Source organism: Gopherus flavomarginatus, chromosome 13 (genome assembly GCF_025201925.1).
Source record: "Gopherus flavomarginatus isolate rGopFla2 chromosome 13, rGopFla2.mat.asm, whole genome shotgun sequence".
Lineage (NCBI taxonomy): Eukaryota > Metazoa > Chordata > Testudines > Testudinidae > Gopherus > Gopherus flavomarginatus.
The window spans coordinates 2,250,015-2,274,142 of record NC_066629.1 but is presented as its reverse complement, the minus strand read 5'-3'; the positions used below and the strand labels follow the sequence as shown (position 1 = coordinate 2,274,142).

General features: G+C 51.5%; 1 protein-coding gene across 2 annotated transcripts; it reads right to left on the bottom strand.

Moving 5' to 3' along the window:
- Positions 1–23,016, bottom strand: LOC127033792 (protein phosphatase 1G-like). 2 transcript variants are annotated; one of them, XM_050921979.1, is made up of 11 exons: positions 22,831–23,016; positions 20,191–20,260; positions 7,799–7,884; positions 6,943–7,075; positions 5,374–5,522; positions 4,767–4,827; positions 4,660–4,736; positions 3,608–3,842; positions 2,423–2,552; positions 1,936–2,038; positions 1–694 (listed from the first exon to the last, which is right to left on the bottom strand). In XM_050921979.1, exons 1-11 carry the CDS (start codon positions 22,948–22,950, stop codon positions 494–496), a joined length of 1,365 nt encoding a protein of 454 aa, XP_050777936.1. In that variant the 5' UTR covers positions 22,951–23,016; the 3' UTR covers positions 1–493. The 2 variants fall into 2 exon arrangements, with proteins under 2 accessions (XP_050777936.1, XP_050777934.1); XM_050921977.1 differs by having other exon boundaries at positions 4,660–4,827; positions 22,831–23,015.
- Positions 23,017–24,128: the final 1,112 nt, after the last annotated feature.

Below are 24,128 nucleotides of genomic sequence, written 5' to 3'. Positions count from 1 at the left end.
CAGCTAGTAAAACAGGTTTATTCAACAGGAACAGAGCGAGGTGCAACGGTGGCACCTGATCCAGATTGTTCCACAAATAAAAACAGAACGGGCCTTAAATAAAGGGGGCACAGAATAAAAAACCTCAACAAGTGAAAAAGTTCTTCCCTCCAAACAGAATAGTCACAGGCACAAAAATGGCAACACCTACATGGAGACAATCTTGGGATGTCCATCCTCTAAACACGAACGTGCTACTCATCTCCGCCGGGGCTCCCGTGTGCGCGGAACAGAAGCCAGCCCCGCTTGGCAGCTCTGCTCCTGGCTTACTCTTTGGAAGGGTTACAAATCAACAGGACATGCCCTGCTAACTCACCCCACCCCTGTCCAGGACACAAACGAGGCCTCTGCTAAGGCTAAAAAACATAAAAAAGATGAGACTTCGGAGTCTCGAGTTCAACTTGTTTAGGAAACGAGTCTGGGGAGTGCACGACAAGTCTCTGTGCTGGGCCTGCTAGTCCCGCTTGGCCTTCTTGCTGCTGTCACTGCCGTTCTCCTCCCCCGCTGCCTGGGCCTCTGCCGCTGCCAGTTTCCGTTTGCCACTGTCGGTGTGGGCTTGCGTGGAGCGTGGGTTGAAGCAGATAATGATGCAGGTCATGTTATCACAGCCGATGCCGTCCCCTGAGGCCTGGGGAGCCAAGCACTGATCCAGGAGCTGAGAGGGAACAGGACAAAGTTAACAGCACATGAGGAGCAGCCAGCAGGACGCCAACCTCACATGCAGCCGAGCAGTCCAAGGTAGCCGCTCGCTCGCTGGCTGACTCCCGGCTCTGGGGCCAGCCCCAGGCTCCAGCTCCTCCCAGGTGAGGGAACGGGACAGCTCAAGGCAGTGCTCAGTGCCTTGGGAGGCCGGCAGGCAGAGCCAGCGATAGGCATGAGCAGACCAAGCAATTGCTTAGCACCCAGAGCACCTCCAGGGGGCCCCCTGTTCATTATTAGTATGTGTTGGGGGGCACCCCTCAAATATCCCGATGTGCTGACCACCTCTGCTGGCAGGGCCCTGGGCTACTCAGCACTGCCACCTGCTGGCTGTTCAGAACAACACTAGGAAGGCAAAAACAAAGAGGAGTCTTTGTGGCCCCTTAGAGACTAACAAATTTGTTTGGGCATAAGCTTTCATGAGCTAGAACCCACTTCATCAGCTGCGTGCAGTGAAAAATACAGCAGCAGATATATATACAGCACATGAAAAGATGGGTGGAGTTGCCTTACCAAGTGTGAGGGGGGGGGCAGTGCTAACGAGGCCAATTCAATCAGGGTGGATGTGGCTCATTCTCAAAAATCTCCCTGAACATTCAACAACAGACTTAAAAGTGGTCATTCTTCAACAAAAAAAACTTAAAAAACAAACTTCAATGAGAAACTGCAGAACTGGAATTAATTTACAAATTGGACACTATCAAATTAGGCCTGAATAAAGTGGCTGGGTCACTACAAAATTTTTTTTTCCCCTCTGTTGATACACCTTCTTGTCAACTGTTGGGAATGGGCCACATCCACCCTGATTGAATTGCCTTACCGAGAGGTCGGTGCTAACGAGGTCAACTCCCATCTTTTCATGTGCTGTATATTTATACCTGCCTACTGTATTTTTCACTCCATGTATCTGATGAAGTACGTTATAGCCCACAAAACCTTATGCCCAAATAAATTTGTTAGGCTCTAAAGTGCCAGCAGGACTCCTCGTAGTTTTGGCTGATACAGACGAACATGGCTACCCCTCTGAAACTAGGAAGCAGATAAAGTTGTTGGGTCCGTATGGATTTTGTCACCACCCAGCAATGAGCGGGCCCCAGTAACTCTCCCTGCAGGGACTCACTGCCCAGCAAGCGTGCAAATGCCCAGCGAGCTGAGGAAGCCCATCCAGGAAAGGGCAGCTGGAATCAGGCTGCTTACCTCTTCTACTATGGAAGAGAGAGGCCTCAGGTCCCCGTTCTCATCCTTCTGGCTGATCTTGGCCTGGATGAAATCCACCACTTCCTGGCTGCTCATCACATTCCTGCCAGCAGAGCGGGTGACGGGTCAGAGTGGCTGGCAGGCCAAGGGAAGAGTGCCCTGCAGCTGACGGCAGGGAGGCCTGGTTCTGCTGTGCTATGGCGGAGAGTGCTGGCTCGCTGAATGGGAGGAGCAGGGTGCGCACCAAGACAAGTGTTAAAGGAGATCCCTTCGTTCAGGGGCCATGGGCACCGTGGAGCGCGCTGTGCCATCCTCTGCCCAGGGAATGGCGCCCCACTGAGGACAGCCTGCCTCGGACTCTGATGAGCTATCCCAGAGGCCCCTAACCCTTACTGAGGTGTCACGGGGATTTCCGCCTGGCCTGCTGCCCCGTGCAAGGCTGGGGCAGGATCCATCCCATAGGGGCTTCTGATCCTCTGGTGCTCACCAGATTCCGTCGCATGCGATAACCATGAAGTCATGTTCCTCATTTATTGTTAGCACCTTGATGTCGGGTAAGGCCGAGATCATCTGCTCTTCCGGGGGCAGATTCTTGTTCCGTTTGTAGAAGTGGTCGCCTGGCAAGAGAGGGGAAGTTCAGTGCCAGCACAGTCTCCTCCAGCTACGCTGCCCTGACTTCTGGGGAGGGGTTGCCTGAGAGCCCAGGCCAGCACTCCCGCAGGCAAAAGGGGACAACCGCCCCCCCCCCGTCGCAGACTGAGGTCTGTGTTTGAGCTGGAGCATGAGGCCAGCTCAGCAGAGCCTGGCACTTCACTGCTACAACACTGAAGAAGAGTGAGAACCCCAAAACAGTGTGCCCCCAGCCCAGCCACACATCTCCCCACCGCCTGTGCTTTTAGGAGCACAAACACAGACACTGCCCATGCGGACTAGACCGGGGTCCATTTAGTCCAGTGTCCTATCTCCGATGGGGGCCAGCGCCAGCTGCTTCAGGGGAAGGTGCAGCGACCAGGCGGCCTGCCCCAGGGGAAGGTTCCCCCAGCCCCAGTAGTTAGAGGCTCATGCTCTGGGGCAAGAGGGTTCATGGCCAGTTCAGAACTCTGGTTTGAGGGTTAGTATTTCCTCGGATAATTCCAGATATTCCCCATTCCTAGAGAAATATCTAACTTCTCGCTGAATTCCGCTAGGCTCTTAGCCTCAGCTATTTCATGTGATGGGGAGTTCCATAGGCCACTTGTGCCTTTTCAGGGTCCCCATCATTTAAACAGACACTGATCTCCCTTTCTCTCGACCGCGCATTGCTTTAGAAACTTTAATCACGTCCCTCCTCATCCATCTCCTTTGCACGGGGACAAACCCTTCTGCACAGAAGAGATTTCCCCAAGTCCTTGACCATTCTTGCTGCCCTTCTCTAACCCCTCTAGCTGTGCAACACCCTGTTTAGGAGGGTGATGAGAACCCCACATAGTGTTCAGATGAGCCACACCACCCCATGCCTTATACATCCCAGTATCGTTTGCTTTTCTCACCACTCCTGGCTGACAGCTACCATGCCTTGGGCCCTATCTAAATCATTAATCACTCACAAACCCACCGTGAAGCAGGCGGTCTCCGTGCACGTGCCATCCCCCCGGCTGCAGGGTGCCCTGGTCAGCCTCCTGGATTCACTCACCAATTGCCCTGGAGAGGTTGAGACGCCCGTTCACTCTCCCATCCATGGTGACCTTGCCGCCGGCGTTGTTTATCCTCACCAGCTCCAGCTCATCCTCCGGCTTGTGGTCATGGGACATGTCTACAGCTTTTCCACCCTCTGACACCACGCAGCGAGAGTCTCCAGCATTGGCTACGATCAGCTGTTTCCCGCGGATAAGGGCTACCACGGCAGTCGTTCCGCTGTCAGAGCCAGGCTGAGAGGCAAGGGGTTTGGTGAGACTTCTTCCCAGATACATAATGCCCCTAGCCCTAAAGGAGCTATTCGGGGAGAGAGAGTACAAACCAACCCAGAAGCTCTTACAGGACATCGGCTGTACCAGACCTCGCCTTTCCAGGTGCGGGGCCCAAAGAGGGGGCCACCACAGGAGGCGAGGGAAGGGGTGCGAAAGGAACAGAGCATGGGTACGTTTTCCCAGGAGTGGGCCACCTCAGTTTAACACATTGTCCTAGGAACACCAGTGAGATCAATAGCATGGCCTGCAGCTGTCCTCTCCTGCAGCAACTCCAGCCTTAGTCTGCCCCAAGAAGGGGCTGCACTGCATTGTAGTGGCAAGGATGGAGGCTTCTGCAATCTCCATTTCACTGCACCTAGCTACAGCTCCTGCCCAGCTGCCAATGCCGTCCTCAGCTGGCTGGCTGGCTGGAGAGCTGCTAATTACTAGTGTTTGTTGTGTGCACGTGAGACACACAGCCGGACTGGCTGATCCTGAGGAACTGCCGTGCTGTTCTGCGGTACGTCCGATGAGATAAGCTCGCAGGGGAGTCCCCCTTTGCAGTATCTCCCCTGCTGCCCCACAGCCCAGGCCCCATTCCAAATCCTTCACTGCGTCCGGGTGGGAAGACACCTGCCTCAGGTTACATGCTCTGCTGCAGGAAAGCTGTGTAGAAAATCCATGGGCTGCACAGAGCCTCCATGGCCAAGGGGCATTCTCTGGCTCCCAAGTGACCCACAGGTGCTCCCCGGCACAGGACTAACAAAGAACCTAGAGAAGGCAGAAATGGGATGTGCACCTCCTTTTTCCGCTCCATGCGTGGTAACATTATCTTTTCCTCTTCGTCCTCATCCTCCTCAATCTCTTCTGTGTCACCTTCATCCTCCTCAATCTCTTCTGTGTCACCTTCATCCTCTTCATTCTCTGCCTTCTCACTGCTGTGGCCATCCTCATCCTCACTGCACTCCTATAGAAACGAGACACGCCATGAGAGAGCAGGAGTGCCCGGCTCCAAGGGCACAAGCCCCTCCGGGAGGATGGACAAGATGAGCTCAGCAAGAGGGAGCCGATGACCCAGCAGGTCGTCTCTCTCTCTCTGCTGCATATGAGCTGGGCAGCAGGTAGCAGCTCCCAGCTCATGCACTGGCCAGACCACAGTGTCTGCAGCACCCTCCTTCCACAGGCCCACTGTGAGGCAGTGCGGACACAGGCACCAGCCCGTAAATCCCACCTTGACGGTAGGCCTGGGGTGGCCCGATGCTCTCACAGCCCTTAAAGAATGTGGGGGGAGAGAGAGAGAGAGAGTCCTTCTCCACCTCCACCTCCAGGAACGGCAGCTGCCTCCAAGCTCTGGCGCCTACTCCACTGTCGTTCTCCTCATTACCCTCATCTGACTCATCCTTGCTCTATCTGTGGTGGAGGAAATGCCCGTGGCCTCGTCATCTGGCTTCCCGTTCTTCCTCTTCCTGTGCTTGGCCAGCTCCCCTGGGCTGCTTTCTCCATTCACACTCACCTCCCCGCCATGCTCCTGGCCCATCTCCCCGGCCGGAGCGAGTGGCTTGTTTCTGAGGTTCTTGATGCAGTTCTGTCCATAGCGGATCAGCGGCTCCTCTATGGTCATTGTGGCTTCTTCATGCCGAAGAGTCGCTTCCTCGTTGTTAACTGCAAGAGAAAGGGGAAGTCAGAGCAGGAAACGCCACCCGTGGGGTGGCAGCAGCAGCATAGGTTTGGCTCCAAGCTGCACTAGCCAAGAGATAGCTGATGTTGCAGCAGTGCCCGCACTGGGCTGGGCATTCCACACACACGAGACAGCTGCCCCCACCCAGCTCCCAGACCAAGCAGTCGGGAAGGCGACCATCACACTCACACAGCTGATAGGCACAGCGCACACACTGGGCTGTATAGACACACAGCAGCCAACTCCCAGCTGCTAAGCCAGGTGATGCTCGCTGGCCAACGTCATGGACACAGTGGCCATCAAGGAGGGATTCACCAATGGAAGCTCAGCTCGAGGTGCTGGGGGTGAGCTCGCAAGTGAGAACAGTTGGTGCTGGCCAAGCGTTTGGGTTTTGTTTGAAGGTCTGTGGTGATGACAAGTGCTGGGACACTGGCTGGTCTGTTTCCTTGCACAGATCAGACACCACAAACGGGAAAGGCTAAGCTTCTCGAGGGCCAAGTCACTCTGGAGGGCTCTGGCACAGGTCGCTCACCCACCTGAGAACCAGGCGCTGGGGCCTTGGGGAAACGTGAGACGCTAAGACACACCCTTCCCAAACACCAAATAGGGGCCAGCAGTTCAAGGGGGAATCTTGCTGCTTCCCTGAAGCTGCCGTTTTGCTAGTTTTAACTTTACTAGTCAGCTCAAAGATGGGAAGTGAAACGACTCTACCTAGAGTGCTGCCAGATGCAGAGAGCAAACTAAAGGGCTTTCCCCCCAGGTGTAGGAACCCGGGTGTCCCCAGCACTCGCAGAAAAATGCCAGGATCCAGTGCGGGTGCCTCTTTACGTTCACTCAAAGGCTGGCAGCGAGTAATTCTGGTTTCCTGGCTGGGGCTTTTCTCCTTGCCCTGATAGACATGCCCAGGTGGGAAAGCACATCTGCTTCTTTGAGTGAAAAAGGCAGAGTCTTGGGCCAGTCACCGGGGGGTGCTTGAGTTCACCTCCGTCCCACCACTTGTCCATCCGTCCATGACCCACCCCACCCTGGAGCTACAAGCTTGGGACACTGCTGCCCATTTCACTGATACCACATCTCAGCTCAGACTCGTACTGCCATGGCGCAGAAAGCTCGAACCCTTGGCTGGAGCAGAGCACCTGCTGCAGACACGCCCAAGGGAGGGGCCCACAGAAGGCGTGTGTCAGTTAAACAAGCAAGCTTGCCAAAACAGCTCCGACTCCGCCATGCCAGCCCGGGAGGCGCCTCGAGGAGAGCGCTAAGTTAGCTCCAGCTGCACTCTGTTTAACTGGCTCCTTTAAAGAGCAAAACCTTCCCCAGCAGTCACTGTCCTGCCCCCTACCACGGCTGGCGGCCAGCACCTCAGTGCTCAGCCTCAGATACTGGCTGGGCACATGCTTCACTTACCATCATCTTCATCAGCTACTTTCTCTTTCTCCTCATGGAAATCCTGGGGACGCCTAGCAATCTGAGCGAGCTCCTTAATCACCTCCTCTGTGGTCAGCTTGGCATCGATGGCCAGGAAGGCATCCTCCAGGGCCTACGGACAGACAGACACCACAGGGGCTGCATGCTGTCCAGGGGAGCGCCCGCCCACCCTCCCTGCCCTCTCTCAGCAGCACTGGGATCCCATCACGTCCCCAGCCCCTTCAGGAGAATCACTGAGGTGACTGGCCACGTTTGCCAGAGAGCACATGGGGCAGACGAGATGGCACTGGGGAGGGTCAGCATGAGAACAACCCCTTGTTCCTAAGGTCACTGGCTTTGCCAGACTGGCCTGTGCTCAGGATATGCCGCCTAATGCCTCTTCTCTGAAAGCTCCACTCTGCCATCGCTGTGAGTCTTAAAGCGCTGCATTTCTATCACCTACACTGCTGCCCATCAGTCTGATTCCTGCATTGATCCAGGAGGAGACTGAAAACCAGGGCAGCTCTGTGGGGATATGGAGAGCAGAGAGGGGGATGCTGCAGCGAACACAAGGCATGAGCCAGAAATGAGCACGGCCTCTCAGTAACTTCAAGGGAGCTAAAGGAGGGAGGTGGAACAGTTAAACAACAAGGCCAAGAGCTAGTGAGCAGAAGACCCAAAGTGGAAAAAGGAAGAAAGCTTCCCTGGGAGACTAACCAGGCCTTGGGACTGCCTCTGAGGGAGGGGCTGGGCAATCCCAGGTGACACCGGGATCTGGGTGGGGACTAGACACCCAGAGAGGCCTGTTCTCCTGCCTTGATGCCGACACTTATCCACTGCAGTGCCAGGCTCTTACCTTCTGTAGTTTGCCTTCCTTGTACGCCTTCTGCTCCTTGATTATCTCCGGGAGATACTTGGCACAATACAGGGCAACCTCTGCCCCTGAAAGAGAGCAGAGGTTGCTTGAAAATCCTGCTCCTTCCAGTGGCCCTGGGCACAGAGCGAGCTGAGCTGACAGCCCCGAGGAAATCTGGGGACTCCAGCCAGGAAGGAGGTCAGTGCAGGAGGAGGAGACAGCAACCAGCTGCAGAGGAGAGGTTGCTAGTGGGATATCTCAGGGTTTGGCGCAGGGCCTCCACTTCCCAAGGAGCTGCACCACTGAGGTGGGAGGACTTGCTGCTGCCACTGGAGACACCATCAGTATGACAAGCCGTGGGACCCCAGCAAATGTCCAAGGCTTTTCACCCTTCATTGGGGCTGGCCAGGTTCCAAGGGACTCCACTGTTCTCAGGCCAGTCCCACCTGGAGAGCCGAGCTTTGATACTGCAGCAGGGGAAAGGGGGCTAATGCTCAGTGCAGATAATCTGGGAGGTGCCATGTTTCCAGCATGCAGGGGGCAGCCAGTGTGTGTTCACATACAGGAGCGCCTGCCCCAGCGCAAGAGGAAGGAGATGCTACAATTAACGAGGGAGACTGTGGTCCTAATGGGCAGAGCGGAGTCCTACTGGGAGAGGAAGGAAAGAAATGCAGGAGGCGACAACAGGAGAAGCAAGCCACAGGACCAGACACGGAAGAAGGAGAAATTCTCTGAGTTGCGTGTAACAGACCCACGGCCTGCACATAAGCATAGAGATTATTTCACTCCTGAACCAGCTGTCAGCTGCTTGACATCACGACTCCTCCTTGGGGGTGCCTGGGTAACCAGTGCAGCCAGGCAGACCACAGGGCCATGGTTCAGATGACAGCTGGGCCCGCCTAAGAGAAGACGGCACTGACATGGCAGCAGTGATCACTAACTCCTGGAGTTCAGCTCATCCAATGGGACTTGGCAGAATGCACAGAGGGGCAGGGAAGCAGCCCAGTGAAAAGCTCTGATAGGAGAGGTGAGGAGCAGCCCCTCTGGTCTGGAAGGGAAGGGCCAGAGATCTGAATGGGAGAAGGAACCAAACTGGGAATGGAGAAGGGGGAAGCAGCCAAACAAGAACATGCCAAGAATGCAGGGAAAGGAGAAGGGCAGCGAGAATGCAGGGTCCCCCCAAGGTGATGGCGCTGTTAGGGGAAGTAAGGAATGAATGGCAAAACACAGCTCTTTCAAACCTGCCTGCAGGGACAGGAGAAACTGGGCAACTGGCAAGGAATGGAAACCCTGTGAAAACAGCTTTTGCAAAAGGGGATGCATCAGAAGTTGGATGATGCAGACCCGTCCGGTCAGACCATATTCACCCTGAGCAGCAGAGAGAATCGCCAGCCCCATTTCAAGTCTGTTCCAGAGTGGGGATTGGAGCCTGGCTCTCCCACATCCCCGGTGAGTGCAGTAACCATTGAGCTAGAAGATAGTGTGGGGGAAAGGGATCAACAACAGTGACACAGACAGTGACCATCTTGGGGTGGCGACTTTAAAAGGGTGAACAGGATGTCCCAGGTAACCACAGGCCTATCAGACAGACATCAGTACTGGCCAGAACAACGGAACAGCTGATACAGGACTCAGTTTATAAAGCATTAAAAGGACAGTGCACCACATGACTAGAATGTAATGCTGATTTTTAAAATGGGCTCCAGAGGCAATCCCGGTCAGTGGTTACAGCACTCCACAAACTAGCAGAAATCATAGTAAAGAACAGAATTATCAAATACCGAGCTAAACACAGGTCATTGGGGAAGAATCCACACAGCTTTTCTAAAGGGAAATCAGGCCTCATCAATCTATTAGAATTCTTTGAGGGGGTCAACAAGCATGGGGCCAAGAGGGATCCAGTGGTTAGAGCGTACCTGGACTTCCAGAAAGACTTTGACAAGGTCCCTCACCAAAGACTTTTAAGGAAAATTATGCTGTGGCTACACAAGAGAGCACTAATGCAGCTACACCACTCCAGAGAGCTCTCCTGTCGGCTTAACTACTCCAGCCCCTGCAAGCTCTCCCGACAACACAGCACTGCCCACACCGGCATAAGTTATGGCACTCAGGAGAGTGGCTAATTCAAACCCATGAACAACATAACTTATGTTGACTTAAGCTGTAGTGTAACCAGAGCCTAAACTGTCATGGCATTAGAGGGAAGGTCCTCTCATGGATCAGTAACTTGTTAAAAGTCAGGAAACAAAGGGTAGGAATAAATGGTCAGTTGTCACAATGCACAGAGATAAACAGCGGGATCCCCCAAGGATCTGTACAAAGACCTGTGCTGTTTAATATATTAACTGCTGATCTGGAAGAAAGAGTGAACTGTGAAGAGGAAGAGGAAAAGTTTGCAGATGATACAAAGTTACTCGAGATAGTTAAGTTCAAAGCTGACTACAAAAAGTTCCAGAGGGAATCTCACAAAACTGGGTGATTCAGCAGGGAAATCTGAGCAGATGAAATTCAACACTGATAAGTGCAAAGTAACGCATGATGGGTTCAAAATTAGCTGTTATCACTCAAGAAAGATCTTGGAGTCACAGTGAATAGTTCTCCGAAAACTTCAGCTCAATGCGCATCAGCGGTCAAAAAGGTTAACAAAATGGTAGAAACCATTAGGAAAGTGATAGAAACTAAGACTGAAATTATCATAATGCCCCATAGTAAGTACATGGCAAATCCACACCTTGAATACTGTGTCCAGTTCTGGTTACCCCATCTCAGAAAGGATAGAATGGAACTAGAAAAGGTTCAGAAAAGTGGAACAAAGATAAAATCATGCGTGGTGTGAAGAGAGTGAATAATGAAGTGTTATTTACCCTTTTCCACAATATAAAAACCAGGAGTCACCCAATAAAATTAACAGGTAGCAGGATGAATACAAAACAAGAGGAAGTACCTTTTCACACAATGCACAATTCACCTGTGGAACTCATTGCCAGGGCCAAAGTAGAACTGGGCTCAAAAAAATAAATAGCGAAGTTTATGGAGGATAGGTCCATCAATGGCTATTAGCCAAGATGGTCAGGGACGCAACCCAACCCTTGGGGCAACCTTAAAGTTTTGACTGCCAGAAGCCAGCAGGAGAAGACAGGATGGATCACTAACTAACTTGTTATGTGCACTCCCCATGAAGCTCCAGTATGGACAACTGTAAGAGACAGGCTACTGTGCTAGAGGGACCATGGCTGACACTACGTGGCAGTTTTTACATAATATAATTAATGCAAATCAACATGGGTTTATAGAAAATAGATCCTGTCAAACTAACATGCTATTTTTGATGAAATGACACATTTGGCTAATAATATCCCGCCTTGCCTGACTGTTACTTATTAGTTTGAAACATTAGAGATTCAGAAAGATTTGGAGAGCCTGGATGGATGTCTGGTCCCTCTCCGTCCGGAGAGCGAACAACAACCCAAACAAAGAGCACAAACGAAAGACTTCCCTCCCTCAAGATTTGAAAGTATCTTGTCCTCCTATTGGTCAGGTGTTAGCCAGGTTTACTGAGCTTCTTAACCCTTTACAGGTAAAAGAGACATTAACCCTTAACTACCTGTTTATGACACCTCATTCAACTCTTTCAACACCTCTGCTGCCATGAACCTTCCAAAAAACTGACAGCTGCTAGGCTGCTGGTGTGCAGAGACCCTTGCCCCTCAGGCTCACTAATGCCGTCTCTCTGTTCCCTTGCAGACCCGTCTGGCCGGGTCCCTCTTGGCCTGACTTCAACTGTAAGCTCTTTGGGGCAGGAGTCATCTTTTTGTTCCATGTCTAAAGCGCCTAGCATAGGGGTGCTGGCCATGACGGAGGCTTGTAGCTGCTATGGCAACATGAAACATGCCAATACTACTAACAACATGAAACTCAATGACAATTCATGGGGAGACTGAGAATTCCCGGGTTCGGTTTCAAAGTGAGCACTCTGCTGGGACGCAGCAGCAAGAGGCAGAGCAGGCTTGCACTTACGACAGGGACTCCATGGTGACCTTGGCCAGGCAGACAGCACGTGACTTTGGACAGACGTGTCCCTCACCCAAACACCACCTGAACTCAAAGGCACTTCCAAAAAGTCCTTGATCCATCTCTGTTCCGCCCCCTACCAGCCAGAGGATAACAACTCTGTCTTACCTGGCAGGGCTGTTGCAAGGTGTGAGCTGCTCAGATACGACTGGGGAGGGGCGGGAAGGGGGCAAATAAATAAATGTTATTGTCTGCAGGCTCGAGTGGATGTCACTGTATTGGTTACACCGCAAGTAGAGCTGCCAGGCCATGTTTCTGCACAGAGGTGGAGTCTGCAGCCACAGAATACGTGCATTTTTATTGGAAACCGACCCTGGACAAAATCCATCTACCCAGGCATTTACAGGAAGCTTAGTTCCATGGAGACTGTGGCCCATGTATCTAGTACTGGCTTAGCTGGGCGTGCGGAGGGGAAGGGACTAGCTCAGTGGTTCTTCACGTTTTGCACTGGTGACCCCTTTCATACAGCAAGCCTCTGAGTGCCATCCCCCTTATACATTAAAAACACTCTTGGTCTCTAAGGACACAGGCTTCAGTCTGACGTGGGGCACGGGCAGCAGCATCAAGGCAAGGACCTTCAGCTACAGTCTAGAAACTAAAGCAGGATCAAGGCCATCAACTGCAGAGCCCCTCAGAGCAGCTTGCAAACCCAAAGCCATTCCCTCACTGCAGAACTGGAAGTGCCCCTTCCTCTAGGACCTGCTCTGTGTATGAAGAAACGTTCACGTAAAAAATAATCTGACACATCAGAGAAGGGAAGACAAATAAACAGGGACAAGTTTTTAAAGTGCTTGTACACAAATGCTAGAAGTCTAAATAATAAGATAGGTAACTAGAGTGCCTTGTGTTAGAGGAGGATATTGATATAATAGGCATCACAGAAACCTGGTGGACGGAGGACAATCAATGGGACACAATCATTCCGGGGTACAAAATATATAGGAAGGACAGAACAGGTCTGGGGGGGTGGGGGAGAGGTGGTGGAGTGGCACTGTATGTGAAAGAAAATGTAGAATCAAATGAAGTCAGGAACTGCGAACAGGAGCTGCTAACAGGGAGTTTTGCAAGGGAGTTCTCCAGGTGAAGGAGGAGCACATACAGCATCTGTGGGCAAAGAGGAGTGGACAGAGAGCTGTAGACGGGAATTTGAGAGTTTGACAGAGGGAGGCTTACAATGGTGAGGAGGACCCGCAACACCTGTGCCAGCACTGCTTCTGTCTCCTCCACCTGCGCCTGTAGCCAGACAGAGCACCAAAGCATGGATGCTTTTACCCAGATTCTGGTGTGGGCTTGCAAAGACTGTAATTTGCAATTTCCACTTACTGATATCCAGGCTGGGGGTGGCATCCAATGTGAAAGGTGCCTACTGGTGGAATCTCTCAGGCAACAGGTGGGAGAGCTACAGGAGGAGGTGGCCAGGCTGAGGAACATCCATGTCCATGAGCAATTCCTGGACAGTATCCATGTGGAGATAGCTGATGGTGCTGTCCCAGTTGACAGGACTACTGACACTCCAGTGGAAGAGGAGATGCCTCAGGGTGTACCTGACACACCAGTGGAGGAGGAGGCTCAGGGTGGACACAGCCAGCTGATTACTACTGGCAGCAGGCAGTGCTCCACCGCCGCTGCAAACCCTCCTGTTGTGGTAAAAGATACAGGAGAGAAGAAATCACCCCCAACAGTTAAGGGGGTGAAGCCTCGTACCCCTAAGGCTGGGAGGTCTGCTACCACCACTGATAAGAAACGTAGGGTAGTGGTGGTTGGAGACTCTCTGCTGAGGGGGACGGAGACACCCATCTGTCGCCCTGACCGTTCATCCCGGGAGGTATGCTGCCTGCCAGGGGCCCGTATCCGAGATGTTACAGAGGCTTTGTCGAGGATTATCCGACCTTCTGACTACTATCCCATGCTACTCATCCATGTGGGCACAAATGATACTGCGAGGTGTGACGCTGAGCAGATCAAGAGTGACTACAGGGCTCTGGGAGTACGGGTTAAGGAGTTTGGAGCGCAGGTGGTATTCTCTTCGATTCTTCCTGTTGAAGGTAGGGGTCCGGGCAGAGACAGATGCATCGTGGAGGTGAATGCCTGGCTGCGAAGATGGTGTCGCCAGGAGGGCTTTGGCTTCCTCGACCACGGGATGCTACTTGAGGAAGGACTGCTAGGAACAGATGGCGTTCACCTTTCGAAGAGGGGAAAGGCCTTATTTGCGCACAGACTGGCTAACCTGGTAAGGAGGGCTTTAAACTAGGTTCGACGGGGACAGGTGAGCAAAGCCCACAGGGAAGTGGGGAACAAGACCTGGGAGATGGGTTGGAAACAGGAGGGAGCACGGGCTATAATGGCAGAGAGGAAGGAGGGTCAGGGCAAAGCTGGGAGGCAAAATCAAACCAGTATCTTAGATGCCTTTATACAAATGCAAGAAGTATGGGTAATAAGCAGGAAGAACTGGAAGTGCTAATAAATAAATACAACTATGACATTATTGGCCTTACTGAAACTTGGTGTGATAATACACACGACTGGAATGTTGGTGTGGATGGGTATAGTTTGCTCAGGAAGGATAGACAGGGGAAAAAGGGAGGAGGTGTTGCCTTATATATTAAAAATGTACACACTTGGACTGAGGTGGAGATGGACATAGGAGACGGAAGGGTGGAGAGTCTCTGGGTTAGGCTAAAAGGGGTAAAAAAACACAGGTGATGTCGTGCTGGGAGTCTACTACAGGCCACCTAATCAGGCGGAAGAGGTGGATGAGGCTTTTTCAAACAACTAACAAAATCATCCAAAGCCCAAGATTTGGTGGTGATGGGGGACTTCAACTATCCAGATATATGTTGGGACAATAACGCCGCGGGGCACAGACTATCCAATAAGTTCCTGGACTGCATTGCAGACAACTTTTTGTTTCAGAAAGTTGAAAAAGCTACTAGGGGGGAAGCTGTTCTAGACTTGATTTTAACAAATAGGGAGGAACTTGTTGAGAATTTGAAAGTAGAAGGAAGCTTGGGTGAAAGTGATCATGAAATCATAGAGTTTGCAATTCTAAGGAAGGGTAGAAGGGAGTACAGCAGAATAGAGACAATGGATTTCAGGAAGGCGGATTTTGGTAAGCTCAGAGAGCTGATAGGCAAGGTCCCATGGGAATTAAGACTGAGCGGAAAAACAACAGAGGAGAGTTGGCAGTTTTTCAAAGGGACGCTATTAAGGGCCCAAAAGCAAGCTATTCCGATGGTTAGGAAAGATAGAAAATGTGGCAAAAGACCACCTTGGCTTACCCTTGAGATCTTGCGTGACCTACAAAATAAAAAGGCGTCATATAAAAAATGGAAACTAGGTCAGATCACGAAGGATGAATATAGGCAAATAACACAGGAATGCAGAGGCAAGATTAGAAAAGCAAAGGCACAAAATGAACTCAAACTAGCTATGGGAATAAAGGGAAACAAGAAGACTTTTTATCAATACATTAGAAGCAAGAGGAAGACTAAGGACAGGGTAGGCCCACTGCTCAATGACGAGGGGGTAACAGTAACGGGAGACTTGGAAATGGCAGAGATGCTTAATGACTTCTTTGTTTCGGTCTTCACTGAGAAGTCTGAAGGAATGTCTAGTATAGTGAATCCTTACGGGAAGAGGGTAGATTTAGAAGAGAAAATAAGGAAAGAGCAAGTTAAATATCACTTAGAAAAGTTAGATGCCTGCAAGTCACCAGGGCCTGATGAAATGCATCCTAGAATACTCAAGGAGTTAATAGAAGAGGTATCTGAGCCTCTAGCTATTATCTTTGGGAAATCATGGGAGACGGGGGAGATTCCAGAAGACTGGAAGGGGGCAAATATAGTGCCCATCTATAAAAAGGGAAATAAAAACAACCCAGGAAACTACAGACCAGTTAGTTTAACTTCTGTGCCAGGGAAGATAATGGAGCAGGTAATCAAAGAAATCATCTGCAAACACTTGGAAGGTGGTAAGGTGATAGGGAATAGCCAGCATGGATTTGTAAAGAACAAATCGTGTCAAACTAATCTGATAACGTTCTTTGATAGGATAACGAGCCTTGTGGATAAGGGAGAAGCGGTGGATGTGATATATCTAGACTTCAGTAAGGCATTTGATACAGTCTCGCATGATATTCTTATAGATAAGCTAGGAAAGTACAATTTAGATGGGGCTACTATAAGGTGGGTGCATAACTGGCTGGATAACCGTACTCAGAGAGTAGTTGTTAATGGCTCCCAATCCTGCTGGAAAGGTATAACAAGTGGGGTTCCGCAGGGTTCTGTTTTGGGACCGGTTCTGTTCAATATCTTCATCAACGATTTAGATGTTGGCATAGAAAGTACGCTTATTAAGTTTGCGGACGATACCAAACTGGGAGGGATTGCAACTGCTTTGGAGGACAGGGTCAAAATTCAAAATGATCTGGACAAGTTGGAGAAATGGTCTGAGGTAAACAGGATGAAGTTCAATAAAGATAAATGCAAAGTGCTCCACTTAGGAAGGAACAATCAGTTTCACACATACAGAATGGGAAGAGACTGTCTAGGAAGGAGTATGGCAGACAGAGATCTAGGGGTCGTAGTGGACCACAAGCTTAATATGAGTCAACAGTGTGATACTGTTGCAAAAAAAGCAAACGTGATTCTGGGATGCATTAACAGGTGTGTTGTAAACAAGACACGAGAAGTCATTCTTCCGCTTTACTCTGCGCTGGTTAGGCCTCAACTGGAGTATTGTGTCCAGTTCTGGGCACTGCATTTCAAGAAAGATGTGGAGAAATTGGAGAGGGTCCAGAGAAGAGCAACAAGAATGATTAAAGGTCTTGAGAACATGACCTATGAAGGAAGGCTGAAGGAATTGGGTTTGTTTAGTTTGGAAAAGAGAAGACTGAGAGGGGACATGATAGCAGTTTTCAGGTATCTAAAAGGGTGTCATCAGGAGGAGGGAGAAAACTTGTTCACCTTAGCCTCCAATGATAGAACAAGAAGCAATGGGCTTAAACTGCAGCAAGGGAGATTTAGGTTGGACATTAGGAAAAAGTTCCTAACTGTCAGGGTAGTTAAACACTGGAATAGATTGCCTAGGGAAGTTGTGGAATCTCCATCTCTGGAGATATTTAAGAGTAGGTTAGATAAATGTCTATCAGGGATGGTCTAGACAGTATTTGGTCCTGCCATGATGGCAGGGGACTGGACTCGATGACCTCTTGAGGTCCCTTCCAGTCCTAGAGTCTATGAGTCTATGAGAAGTCAAAATCTTAAGTGAATCCACATGTTCCATAGAATCTCTATGGATAGTAATTACATGCTCTAATAAGAACATAACATTAGGGATCTATTATCAATGACCTGACCAGGACAGTGACAGTGATGATGAAATGCTAAGGGAGATTAGAGAGTCTAACAAAATAAAGAACTCGATAACAGTGGAGAATTTCTATTATCCCCATATTGACTGGGTACATGTCACCTCAGGACGAAATGCAAAGACAAAATTTCTCAACACCTTAAATGACTGCTTCTTGGAGCAGCTGGTACGGGAACACACAAGGGAAGAGGCAACTCTCGATTTAGTTCTGAGTGGAGTGCAGGAGCTGGTCCAAGAGGTAACTATAACAGGACCACTTGGAAATAGTGACCATAATACAATAGCATTCAAAATCCCTGTGGGAGGAAGAACATCTCAACAGCCCAACATTGTGGTATTTAACTTCAGAAAGGGGAACGAGGCAAAAATGAGGTGGTTAATTAAACAGAAATTAAAAGGTACAGTGACTAAAGTGAAATTCCTGCAAGCTGTGGGCGCTTTTTAAAGACACCATAATAGAGGCCCAACTTCAATGTATACCCCAAATTAAAAAACACAGTAAAAGAACTAAAGAAGAGCCACTGTGGCTTAACAACCATGTAAAAGAAGCAGTGAGAGATAAAACGGCATCTTTTAAAAAGTGGAAGTCAAATCCTAGTGAGGTAAATAGGAACATAAACACTGCTAAATTAAGTGTAAAAATATAATAAGAAAAGCCAATAAGGAGTTTGAAGAACAGCTAGCCAAAAACTTCAAAGGTAATTAAATGTTTTTTTACGTACATCAGAAACAGGAAGCCTGCTAATCAACCAGTGGGGTCCCTTGATGATTGAGATAGAAAAGGAGCGCTTAAAGACGATAAAGTCATTGCGGAGAAACTAAATGGATTCTTTGCTTCAGTCTTCACATATGAGGATGTTAGGGAGATTCCCAAACCTTAGTTGGCTTTTGCAGGTGACAAATCTGAAGAATTGTCACAGACTGAAGTGTCACTAGAGGAAGTTTTGGAATTAATTGACAAACGTAACATTAACAAATCACTGGGACCAGATGGCATTCACCCAAGAGTTCTGAAAGAACTCAAATATGAAATTGCGGAACTACTAACTATGGTTTGTAACCTGTCCTTTAAATCAGCTTCTGTACCCAATAACTGGAAGATAGCTAATGTAGCTAGAGGTGATCCCAGCACTTACAGACTGGTAAGTCTAACGTCAGCACTGGGCAAATTAGTTGAAACAACAGTAAAGAATAAAATTGTCAGAGACACAGAAGAACATAAATTGTTGGGCAAAAGTCAACATGGTTTCTCTAAAGGGAAATTGTGTCTTACTAATCTATTAGAGTTCTCTGAAGGAGTCAAACAAACATGCGGACAAAGTGGACATAGTATACTTAGATTTCCAGAAAGCCTTTGACAAGGTCCCTCACCAAAGACTCTTACGTAAATTAAGCTGTCATGGGACAAGAGGGAAGGTCCTTTCATGGACTGAGAACTGGTTAAAAGACAGGGATCAAAAGGTAGGAATTAATGGTAAATTCTCAGAATGAAGAGGGGTGACTAGTGGTGTTCCCCAAGGGTCAGTCCTAGGACCAATCCTATTCAACGTATTCATAAATGATCTGGAGAAAGGGGTAAACAGTGAGGTGGCAAACTTTGCAGATGATACTAAACTGCTCAAGATAGTTAAGACCAAAGCAGACTGTGAAAAACTTCAAAAAGATCTCACAAAACTAAGTGATTGGGCAACAAAATGGCAAATTAAATTTAATGTGGAGAAATTTAAAGAAATGCACATTGGGAAAAATAACCCCAACTATACATACAATATGGTGGGGGCTAATTTAGCTACAACGAGTCAGGAAAAAGATCTTGGAGTCATTGTGGATAGTTCTCTGAAGATGTCCATGCAGTGTGCAGAGGTGGTCAAAAAAAAGTAAACAGGATGTTAGGAATCATTAAAAAGGAGATAGAGAATAAGATTGAGAATATATTATTGCCCTTATATAAATCCATGGTATGCCCACATCTCAAATACTGTGTACAGATGTGGTCTCCTCATCTCAAAAAAGATACACTGGCACTAGAAAAGGTTCAGAGAAGGGTAACTAAAATGATTAGGGGTTTGAAGAGGGTCCCACATGAGAAAAGATTAAAGAGGTTAGGACTCTTCAGCTTGGAAAAGAGAAGACTAAGGGGGGATATGATAGAGGTCTATAAAATCATGAGTGGTGTGGAGAAAGTGGATAAGGAAACGTTATTTACTTGTTCCCATAATATAAGAACTAGGGGCCACCAAATGAAATTAATGAGCAGCAGGTTTAAAACAAATAAAAGGAAGTTCTTCTTCACACAGTGCATAGTCAACTTGTGGAACTCCTTGCCTGAGGAGGTTGTAAAGGCTAGGAATATAACAGGGTTTAAAAGAGAACTGGATAAATTCATGGAGGTTAAGTCCATCAATGGCTATTAGCCAGGATGGGTAAGGAACGGTGTCCCTAGCCTCTGTTCGTCAGAGGGTGGAGCTGGATGGCAAGAGAGAGATCACTTGATCATTACCTGTTAGGTTCACTCCCTCTGGGGCACCTGGCACTGGCCACTGTCAGTAGACAGGATACTGGGCTGGATGGACCTTTGGTCTGACCCAGTACAGCCATTCTTATGTTCTTAGGCACGTGCTCACCTCAAAGTGGTGACCCTCAAACCGCTCCCCTGCCCAGCTGGAAAAACAGCCTCAGTTCTGGAATGCCTCCTGTGGACCCTTGAAGCCCAACTCCCGTCAGAAGGAGGTTGTCCAGATCCCACTGTGCCAACCCAGTGCCCTTCTTCCCACAGCCATTGGCAGCCTCAGTCCGCACTTTGCCCCAGAGAACACTTCTCAAGAAGAAGCAGGGTTTTTACAGCCAGAGCGGTTTGCCCTGAAGGGGCAGCCACTGCAGCAGACCAGAGCAGTCCCCTGTGAGAAGCTGCCCAAGTACAATTCCCTGGAAAGAGCGAGGGGAGCAGTTACCTCCATGTCCATCGTAGACAGAGAACAGGGCCGTTTCACTGTCTAACTCCGGAATGCAGTTGTGCGCATCCTGAAAGAGAAAGTACCAAGTCAGAGTGCTGGGGTTGCACTGGCTCCCAGCAGCTGACCCGGCGTGAATGGTGCTCAGGGGCAGGAAAATACGGTACCAGCACAGACACACTCACATTTCACACCTGGAGATTTCCCACTCACACGCTGTTCTCAGAAAACCAGAGAAGGGCACGAACAGTAAGAAGCAGCTGCTACAGTAGCACAGCCACATGCCACTATAGCGCAGACGCTTCTTCCAGTGACAGAAGGGGTGTTGCTGTCGCAGGAACTCCACTTCCCTTAGTGATGGTATCTAGGCTGATGGAAGCAGTCCTTCATTGACCTACCTATGTCTGCCCCAGAGAGTGACTTAGCGCAACTACAGCAGGCAGGGGGGTGAATTTCACACTCCTGAGACCCCCCCAGACCCACAGCACACGCTCCATCTACAGCTCACCAGAGCAGCTCGCTCTTCCTGGAAGGGGCATGCAAGTCTTCAGCCTTCTGCTGTGCACAGCAGCCTCTGCACTCCTCCAGACTGAGAGCTCTTTAAAATGGTAACTTGGGATTCTGCCAGTCGAGAGCCAGACTCCAGCCCTATCCATCCAGACTCCCGTCACCGTACCATCCGAGGGTCTTTATCCTCACACTCCCTTGTGCGGCAGGATGGGGCTACTGGCCGCATTGTACAGATGGGAACGGAGGCCCAGGGAGACCAAGTGCTTATCTACACAAGGAAATGTACTGGCATGACTACACCACCATAGCACACCAGGAGAACAACAATGGTAGCATCATACTGGTAGTTATGCCAGTAAGTTTCCCCATGTAGACAAGCCCCAAAGGACTTGGCCAAAGTCAGACAGGGAGTCTGTGGCCCCTCTCACTGCCTGGCTCCTTTCCCCAGTTCATAAGCAGCCCAGATCCACGCACACTGGCGTGTCACCTGCTCCAGTCATACCTGACAGGAGGGAGAGTGTCCCGCAGACTGCTGAGAGCAGGAAGTGGTACGGCAGCACCACCACACTCCCCAGGCCCTTGTAGGGGATCTCTGCACACCTGGGCTAGAGACCTTTCCCCTCTCTCTAGCCTGAGCGTGCCAAGCCTTTCCTGGGCACGCCCCATGCGGCTGGGTAACGGCGTGCTGGTCTCAAATGAGCTGAAGGGTAGGCCGAGGAGTCTAGAACTGACACTGTCCCCTAGTGTTCTCTGTGCACTGGAGCGAATCAGAAACAGTGTTACGGAAATCCCACCTCCCAGGCAGGCGTCTCTGCCATGGCACTGGTGTCAGAATCCTGCTCATTCTCCGGCCACCCACGGAACCTCTCAGGTGAGCCAGCAGAAAGGGTGGCCCACCAAGGGGACTGTTTGACACAAAAATGAAATCCTTTCTGGCCTTTATCTATAGGCACTCAGACACTGAGGTAACCAGCATGGGACAATCACCTATACAGAGCAGAACATCACAGAGCAGCAGACAAGGGCTCATGACCAAATTCCTTCCCCTCCCCAGATCTGGGCCAGGAACAGCAGCTGGAAGTGACTTGGGCTGAATTTGAAGCACAGAATGTGCCTTTCGACTAACAGTTCTCTGGCTGGTGCTCACTGGGCAAGCAGGGGAGGCTGGGGTTTCCATGCAGGTGACCATCATTTTTCAGCACTAATCCGCTGTTTCTTCTAACCTTAGAGGCTGGGGAGCCAGGGGGAATGGGCAGCTCCCTGTGCTCTGCTCCCCTTCCAATTCCAGAATGGAAGGTAGAGGGAAGACAGTGAGGAAATGGATGCATTGGATCAGCCTAACAGGTTGTGATGGTTATCTGAATGCCACTGGGGGAGTTCTGTTGGGCTGGCCCAAGAGCTCCGGGACAGGCACGTTTACACTGGCACAGCAGATTAAACCCTATGTTAGGCTGATAGGAAGTGCACAGGTAAACACTCAAAAACCTGGAAATGCCAGAGGAACTTGAATTTGGCATGGGTCCTTCCTTTACTGCAGCTTTATTTTTATGGTATAGCAGAGAGACTAGAGAGGAGAGTGGCCCCTGCAAAAAAAAATTTGGTTTATTTCTGTGGAAGTTTCAGGAAAGCTGTGTCCTGGCACTTTTGCCAGGGGACTCCTTGGAGGACTGAAACATGGCCTGGAAGTTCTCAGCCCTTAACCACAGCGGTAGGGGGGGCTGGATCCTTAGTAAGAGAGTTTGCTTCCACGCGGCACTAATGCAAACAGATGGCATCAGTACCCCTTCATCTAGTGGTGATGGCACTGTGCCAGCAGGTCCCCAGCAGACAGCTTGGCGGGGAATTCAGAGAGGAGCCACACACATGCCCCAGGCTGGAGAAAGTGGCTGGTGGTGTGAGACGAGGGGAATCCCCCTAGCTCTGCAGAAGGAGGAGGGAGGGAAAGGCACAGAGACCCCTGGGGATGGGTCACTATCAGTCTGCAGAGGCTTATGAGGAGGGAGAGAATAAAATGTACCAAGCAACAGTTAAGGGTCCCGTGCCGCGCCCCCTCCCATCTCTCCTCCCTCCGTCCCGCCCACCCACCGAGGGCCCCGCGCGGCTCCCCGGCTCCCCACGCCGCCCCCTCACCTCCATGGAGCCCAGCCAGCCCTGCATGGCGCTGTAGCCGAAGTGCAGCGGGCACGGCCCAGCCCGGGCCCCGTCCCCCGAGCTCTTCACCGTGTGGGGCTTGGCCAGGGAGCCGCCCATGGTGCGGGGGCGGGCGGGAGGCGGAACCAGCGCGGCCGCAAGCAACAGAAAGAGAGACGCCGAGGGACTGAGCGCGGGCCGGAGGCCAGTCTGTGCATGCGCGCGAGGAGGGCGGGAACGGGACTCTGAGTCTCGGGGAGCGGCCCCTGTGCACCCCCCCTCTCCGCACATGCAGCCCCCGCTCCCTGGGGGGGGCCTGTGCACGCCCCTCCCCGCTCGTGCATCCCCTTCCTCCCCCCACATGCAGCCCCTGCTCCCTGGGGGAGGCCTGTGCATGCCCGTCCCCGCTCGTGCATCCCCTTCTTGCCCCCATGTGCACCCCCCGCTCCCTGGGGGGGCCTGTGCGCGCCCCTCTCCACACGTGCATCCCCCTCCTACCCCCACGTACACACCCCCCGCTCCCTAGGGGGGCCTATGCGCGCCCCTCTCCCCACGTGCATCCCCCTCCTGCCCCCATGTGCACCTCCTGCTCCCTGGCGGGGGCCTGTGCGCGCCCCTCTCCCCACGTGCATCACCCTCCTGCCCCCATGTGCACCCCCGCTCCCTGGGGGGCCCTATGCGCGCCCCTCTCCCCACGTGCATCCCCTTCCTCCCCCTATGTGCACCCCCAGCTCCCTGGGGGGGGCCTGTGTGTGCCCCTCTCCCCACGTGCATCCCCCTCCTGCCCCCATGTGCACCCCCGCTCCCTGGGGGGCCCTATGCGCGCCCCTCTCCCCACGTGCATCCCCCTCCTGCCCCCACGTGCACCCCCTGCTCCATGGGGGGGGCCTGTGCGCGCCCCTCTCCCCACGTGCATCCCCTTCCTGCCCCCATGTGCAACCCCGCTCCCTGAGGGGGGCCTATGCGCGCCCCTCTCCCCACATGCATCCCCCTCCTGCCCCCACGTGCACCCCCCGCTCCCTGGGGGAGGCCTGTGCACGCCCCTCTCCCCACGTGCATCCCCCTCCTACCTCCACGTGCACCTCCTGCTCCCTGGGGGGGCCTATGCACGCCCCTCTCCCCATGTGCATCCCCCTCCTCCCCCCATGTGCACCCCCTGCTCCCTGGGGGGGGCCTGTGCACACCCCTCCCCCCTTGTGTATCCCCATCCTCCCTGGAGGGGTCTGTGCGTGCCCTTCCCCCTATGTGCATCCCCTTCCTCCCCCCATGTGCACCCCCCGCTCCCTGGGGGGACCTGT